The sequence below is a fragment of the Alosa sapidissima genome, chromosome 11 (genome assembly GCF_018492685.1).
Source record: "Alosa sapidissima isolate fAloSap1 chromosome 11, fAloSap1.pri, whole genome shotgun sequence".
Taxonomy (NCBI): domain Eukaryota; kingdom Metazoa; phylum Chordata; class Actinopteri; order Clupeiformes; family Clupeidae; genus Alosa; species Alosa sapidissima.
This window is the reverse complement of record NC_055967.1, coordinates 37745523-37753022: the sequence shown is the minus strand read 5'-3', so window position 1 is coordinate 37753022 and position 7500 is coordinate 37745523. Positions and strand designations below refer to the sequence as shown.

General features: G+C 42.2%; 1 protein-coding gene and 1 long non-coding RNA gene across 4 annotated transcripts in view; one reads left to right on the top strand and one right to left on the bottom strand.

Annotated features, from left to right (window-relative positions):
* parvb (parvin, beta) overlaps positions 1-7500 on the bottom strand; it is a 22557-nt gene that overhangs the window by 14928 nt on the left and 129 nt on the right. Inside the window, exons 1-2 of one of the 3 annotated variants that reach the window (XM_042109489.1) lie at positions 7494-7500; positions 1295-1384 (exon numbers count right to left, since the gene is read on the bottom strand). The exon at positions 7494-7500 is cut by the window's right edge and continues 129 nt beyond it. In XM_042109489.1, coding sequence (XP_041965423.1) covers positions 1295-1384; positions 7494-7500 — 97 coding nt within the window. Of the gene's footprint in view, positions 1-1294; positions 1385-3419; positions 3557-6188; positions 6473-7493 lie in introns of those variants that run through there. The other 2 variants (XM_042109490.1, XM_042109492.1) reach the window with 2 other exon arrangements.
* The window catches only part of LOC121723634, a 4075-nt gene continuing 206 nt past the window's right edge, over positions 3632-7500 (top strand). Inside the window, exons 1-2 of the long non-coding RNA XR_006034993.1 lie at positions 3632-3773; positions 5751-5814. This is a non-coding gene — a long non-coding RNA (uncharacterized LOC121723634). The remainder of the gene's footprint in view (positions 3774-5750; positions 5815-7500) is intronic.

Sequence of the window (7500 nt, the reverse complement as noted above, 5' to 3'; positions counted from 1 at the left end):
AGTCCTGCACGGGACGGGTCTATTTTAGGAGACCTGAACCGGCACAGTTCAGCACCAGATCCTACCCGTCACCGTGATAATATCAACATTAAATCCGCACCAGCCCAGACCTGTTAATATTTGGCCCGTAACCCAAGCCGTGCCTGCGATATATCACACGAGCTGAAATCATTCCAGTTAAAGTGCTTTATTTTTATTTCGCACCTCTCAACATCACAATAGGCTCTATGGGCTAATGAAACAGCCTAGCGGGCTCTCTATGGGCTAATGAAACAGCCTAGCGGGCTCTCTATGGGCTAATGAAACAACCTAGCGGGCTCTATGGGCTAATGAAACAGCCTAGCGGGCTCTATGGGCTAATGAAACAGCCTAACGGGCTCTCTATGGGCTAATGAAACAGCCTGAGTGCTTTCTTTTGCACTATTGGAGCATGCAGGGCTGCAAAAATAGCCTGAATCAAATATTTAACTGGCCCCTGTCAACTTTCACATTTAACTTGAGTATTTTGCATTCAATCTAAATCTTAAGCTAACGAACAGCATAAAGTGCGCTTTCTTTTGCGCCATTCGAGTAGCCTCGGCACCTTTACCTAGGCTATGGAACCTGATAACTTGTGCATTTTCTGTAACATTTTGCATTAGGGCTGTAGGGGGCTGGGACATAGGCAGCTGCATTCATCACATTTCTTCTGCCTTCACTTGAGTCATAAGCCGCCATAAACTCCCACCCTGTTCTGAGAATTCACTCATCAACATGTGACTCAGAGATGACAGAGGGAGTGAGGAAAGGAGCTGTAGCCTAGCAGCCCCCCCCCCGACTCCCACATTCTCAAGCCTAGCTAGCTCCTCCCTCTTACTCACTGTCACTCATCCGATTCTTTAACGTGACAGGTTTTGAGGAAGAAATGGCGAGCATCTTTAAAGTGTTCACCAGATGTTGAGTAAGAAGAATGACTCCTGTGAAATCATTTCCCTTGGGCTGTTTTTCTGTTGGATTTCTCATTGATGCAGTAGTGGTTACAATTTTGTAGGGCGACATAAAAGTAGAGCAAAACAGTTAAGATAATTTGCATTTGCAACATTTGCATCTAATTCCTAAGCCTTCATCACTGGCCATTCGGCTGGTCACTGGTCACTGGCCACTGGGCTGGTCCAGCTTTGGGTTTTACTGGCGGGAGAAGTAGCTTCTGGCTGATTGATTTACAGAGAGGGGAGCGTTACCTAGCAACGTGTTGATTTACAGAGAGGGGAGCGTTACCTAGCAACGTGTTGATTTACAGAGAGGGGAGCGTTACCTAGCAACGTGTCCTCTGGGAGCAGCTCCGCACAGGAGGGCTGCATGGACGCGATGATGGCATTCTTCCCCTCCTCCTGAAGGTCACTCACTGTCCACACACACACACACAGCAATGGGTCAAGGCTTTCAAAAACAGAACAACACCACTGAACAAATAAGATGCAGTTGAAGGTTGCAAACTGTACAGTCACAAGAATCGTGAAATTTGAGCGTAATATTGTGAAAGATTTCAAATTACATCAGAACCAAACAGTTGTACAGTACTATTTATTTTCCATTGCAAACAATGCAATGTTTACAAACAAGCATAGGCCTCCTGTGTACATAGTAACACTGAATGTGCTTAGATTATATAAAACACTTTGACATTATGGTTTTCCATTAAATATTTTGATATATTTTCTAGTTTAGTATAGTTTAGTATAGCTTATATATATATATATATATATATATATATATATATATATATATATATATATATATGTTGATATATTTTATAGTATAGTATAGTATAGTATAGTATAGTATAGTATAGTATAGTTTATATATTTTCTCTGTGACACACAGAAAAAGGGAATTTTTCATCTCGTATAATAAACAGCCGTTGTCCCTGGCGATGATGGACACTAACACAGCCGTTGTCCCTGGCGATGATGGACACTAACACAGCCGTTGTCCCTGGCGATGATGGAGACTAACACTGCTGTTGTTCACCCAGGCCCTGGTGCTCCTCTAGCTCTGTGGCAACTGAATCTATCCCTGCATCCATCTGCATTTTGCTCAAGTGGCAGCAGCATGTTGGTCCAACCAGAATGTCAGAGCTGAGAGCTAATCCATTTAGCTCCTGTGCTTTCTGAATTACCTCTCTGCCAATGACCCCAGAGAGGGGAGGAGTGGAGAGGGGAGGAGAGAGGGGAAGAGAGGAGTGGAGAGGAGAGAAGAGGAGAGGAGAGAAGAGGAGTGGAGTGGAGAGGGGAGGGCAGCAGGAGTGGAGCTAACCTCCATGGATTCTGTCATAGATGAGAGAGAATGTGCAACAGCACCCCGCCCAGATAGCCATCACAGAGTGACATCAGAGCCACTTCCTGCAGCCAAGTCACTTCAAGCACAATCCCACTGGATGGATTTCCCCCAAATGACTCTATCTGAGCTCTTGGACTTCACTCAAAGACTCAGAGCCGTGTGCAAAGATGCAGTGATGCTGGTTAAGTCACTGGACATAACACGTATAAACAATCTCTCCAGTCGAGTCTTTAAATGTCCACAATGCTACTTTGAAAAGAAACATCATTTTGTTAAAGAACAAATGACCCTTTCCTTCCTGCTGTTCCAGGTGCTTGCACACATCAGTGATAGTCATCAAATGACCTACACATCTCAATATAGCACTTTGGCCTTATAATGCCATGGGAATAGCCATAACGCTCAAATCTGCGTCATAGAACTTTGAAAAAGAACTATCACACCATCAAAAAAGATCAGTGAAAAGAAACCACATGAATCACTAATGGTCTACCCAACATTAGATTGTTAAATATCACTAATGATCTACCCAACATTAGATTGTTAAATATCACTAATGGTCTACCCAACATTAGATTGTCAAATATCACTAATGATCTACCCAACATTAGATTGTTAAATATCACTAATGATCTACCCAACATTAGATTGTCAAATAGCACTAATGATCTACCCAACATTAGATTGTCAAATAGCACTAATGATCTACCCAACATTAGATTGTCAAATAGCACTAATGATCTACCCAACATTAGATTGTTAAATATCACTAATGATCTACCCAACATTAGATTGTCAAATAGCACTAATGATCTACCCAACATTAGATTGTTAAATAGCACTAATGATCTACCCAACATTAGATTGTTAAATATCACGTTACTGTAGTCTGCAGGGCAAGTACACTCATGTCCGATTCTATTTACATTGAGCGAGCACACCAATGTCTATTTACACTGAGCACTCTATGCAGTGACCACACCGATCCAGAACATGCTATAGTAATACCTCAGGAAGCCCTCTGGGCTTCAGCCTGCACCAAGGAGCAGACACACACACACACACACACACACACACACACTCCTAAACTGGCACTCTACCTTGTTTCTTTCGCTTTGTCCCACATAGAAAGCCCGCCATGTCCCCAAAGCTGTGTCTGCGTTGGTGAAGAGACGGAGTGGGGGTGTAGCTGTGTAAGTATGGCTGGGGTGGAGGGGGAGGGGGGGGGGGTGGAGGGGCAGTAAGGGGCAAGGCACCGGTGAAAGCGCCATCTCGTGTTATTTCGGTCCCTTTCACAACCCCCACCCACCGTGCTCCTGTTACAGTGGGGATGGAGGGGAAGTGCGGGGATGTGCACTAGGCTACTGGACGGGGAAGATGACCGAGGATACCTGCAGCCTTGTGGATGCCATACCAACCCCAGCACCAGAGTGGAGAGACTGCTGTACCTGCAGGTATTGTACCTTGATGTCAATCCAGATAGAACTCTTGTGGTGGGCTTTGGTGAGGCTGGGACTCTTATGACAGACATAATGACCTTTGCTGGTAAATGTTTAGCAACTGATTGCACGTGAACTGAAACAAACAGGAACAATTATGTGAGAATGAGAACGGGAACACAATGCGGCTCTCCACCACTGTGGGTCAGAAAATGAGGAAATGCTGATTGTACAGGTGAAATGACAATTTACAGATGATAAGATGGCAAATGAAAAAGTGGGTGTTTTGATTGAGATGATGACTATTTCACTGTTTTTAATTGAATCGTCTGACACAGATCCTGGGTACACATTGTACAATTTCAAATCAGATTTGCCGCAATCACTAATCAATCCTGTTCAATGCCTTGCCTCAGTTCCACCATGCTCTGCCGTCATAATGGAAAACCATTCTCATGTTCGAGTCCATTAGCAGAGCAGAGTGACTTATTGACTGCAGCAGCTCTCAAGGCACACAGAACGTGCCACCAACAAACTGGTGCACGCACACACACACAAGCATGCACACAGAGAGAGAGAGAGAGAGAGAGAGAGAGAGAGAGAGAGAGAGAGAGAGAGAGAGAGAGAGAGAGAGAGAGAGAGAGAGAGAGAGAGAGAGAGAGAGAGAGAGAGAGAGAGAGAGAGAGAGAGAGATTTTACAACGTTACTACACCGTTTCCCTTTTCCTTGGGGGCATGTTTGACTGTGGCACAGATATAAATACACTCTCAGTGCTGGAGAGGTGCGTGAGCATGGGCTATTTCAGACAGGGTGCTGGACATGTGCTGGAACTGACCAACAGACACACAAGTCTGGGATAAACATCTAAACCCATGACACAGAAAAACATTACATGTGTTTCCTGTAAGCTATTAATGTTTTATTTTTTTTAATCATAGCCTGAAGAAAGTAGTTAGGTCTATAATTACTATGAGTATTCTATTGAAGTAGAGACAGTTTTTATTATACAAAATATGTTTTGGGGCCCCAGCTGTGGCGCAACTGGCTGGGGCACCTGCACCGTACGCCGGCGACCCGGGTTCGATTCCCGCCCCGTGGTCCTTTCTGGATCCCAACCCTGCTCTCTCTCCAATTCACTTCCTGTCACTCTCCACTGTCACTATCATTAAAGGCATAAAAAGGCCAAAAAAAAATATGTTTTGGAAAAAATGATATTGCAAGTTAGACTCACAAGTTCAATATGAATGCACAATGGCAATGAATAAAGCAAAACTTCTCATATGGACAAGAGTTCCAAGGACATGAGAACATCTCGTCTAATGTTTATTGCCTTAAAGCCATAGCCTGGCCACGCCCACCTATATCTCCGTTCAGGGAGATAGTTTGGAACACCATAATTACGTTACGTTTACGTTTCCATCAGACACAGAAAAGGTCATACCAGTCAGCAGTGAGAGGGGATGACGCTATACAGTAGGTTCGATATCGAAAGTGGCAGTGCGGTAAACAGCAGTAGCAACGCCTGCAAACATCAGAAAGTGGCAGTGGTAAAAAGCAGTAGCAACGCCTGCAAACATCAGAGTGGCAGTGGTAGGCTACACAGCAGTAGCAACGCCTGCAAACATCAGAAATTGCCGTCGGAAGAATGTGTGAATGTATTTACAGCAAAGGTAGGTAAGGTTTAGGCAAAGTCGGAAGTACCGTTAGGAATAACTGATTAATGTGATTGGAATTATAGGTCCAGCCTAAGTTAGCACAAAGTCTAGGCCTACGTCAACATGTTGGTGTTGGAAACGTTTCCCAATCGTGAGTCTCCAGACACTATTCACGAAGTGAATGAGTCTGGTTTTCAAGAGGCTAACAAGGCCATGCAATGTCAATGCAAACACTAGATCACAAAACTATACAGTATGCCAGACCTGTGACTTCCCTTGGTCCTCCCAGGCAACACACTGAATGACGCTTTACTTCCCTTGTCACCCTTGGCAACAGGTGAGCATTCACAACAGTAAACCATCAAGACACAGAGAAGTGAGAGATTTCTCTGGGCAGTGAGGTGGGTGTTTCTGATTAGTGCTGACATCACAGATGATACAGATCACATCACCACCAAGAACTCAAATGCACCATTTTGTATATACTGTAGCAGACCAAAACAAAAATATGCAAACATTCATTGTACAAAATAATAATAATAATAATAATAATAATAATAATAATACAAATACTGCCATGAATTTGTAATACATCATGTGCATCATGTCATAAATGTATAATAGCATGTTATATGACACAATTTCAGAGTTGAGCGATAATTTGAAATAACAACAATATCTCCATTACTATATAACCCATTAATATAATAACTTAAACAGATTGTATAGCGATTTTAGCACTACACTTTTGAACAAATACATTTAAACAACTTACTTTTGAGAGTCTGTGTATAGAAAGCGGTGGAAAAAACTCAGAGACACTAGGCTTACTGGAAGCTCCTATCAGGATGCTTCTTGAAGTGCTTGACCAAAAGCAATGACTTGCATTTGAATAGAGCGCTTATCGCTTTTTGACACTGTGCAACCCGCTACTCTCTACTTCCCTTAGATTATCAGTCAGTCAAATGTGCAAAATTAATTTCTGCTTTAGCTGCATCTCAGTAGTCAGGATACCTCGTCATTGGTTTAGTAAACAAAAATACTGTAATTAAGTTGCATTTGATTATTTTTGTCGCTCAATTTTTTAGACTGAATAGGGACATAATTATTTATCTTATTTATACCTTATAATTTTATATAATTCTTTAAATAATATTTAGGTGTAACTGCAAGAGTAGGCCTAATTCTTATAGGCTACTGACTGGCACCTTTCAAGCAAAAGCTGGTTGACCTTCAGACAGAGGAGGAAGGCTCCTTAGAACACATAAAGACGTCTTAAGAGCTGACAATAAGAATTTACTGGGATTCCTCAACAATTAGCACTTCCATTTAACCTCCTGACCCCTCCTCCAGAACCCCTTATATGGAGTATTACAAACAAACGAGTGAAGGAACACACACACACTTGCAGCTGTTCACGTAGTCATTGAGGGGAGGGGGATGTCTGAGGTTTTAAAATAGCTGCGTAAATAAATGACTGGAATGAATTAAGTATGCTGGCTTGATAAAGGACCCAGCTTCAGAGTGGGTTAGTGCACTACAACTTTTGTCAAGTTTTAAAATTAAACTCAACCAAGAGCAGCAGGCCTACACATGATCTACATAACATTGCATTCCTGGCATGGGTAACACATAGGCTATTTCTGTTTATTATAGCATGTGGATGCTATGTCTGCTTTCTTTAATCCGCAGTTTTTGCTTTCACTTACAACTGGCTGACGAAATCGTGACTGCTTTTAAATCGTAAAGTAGTCACCATGTATATCCTTAGGTCAAGTTTAAAATAATAATAATAAAAAAAATAATAATAATAATCTGACAGTCGTCTTGCTTTCACAAAAAAATACCAGCTGACTAGACACAGATGTTACAGCTTGTGCCCATATTGTCTCGTTAGTTTGTAGCAACATTTTCATCAAACCAAATTAATTAGTATTTTAATCTATAATCTGAATTAGACTCCTGTGGTAGGCTACGTAATTGGGTATTGTTCCTGACAGGAGCCTGCAAAACTTATATATGGCAAATGTCACATGGCTTGCGTGACCGCTGAAAGAAAATAGGCAATAGGCTATATTACCTTCTTT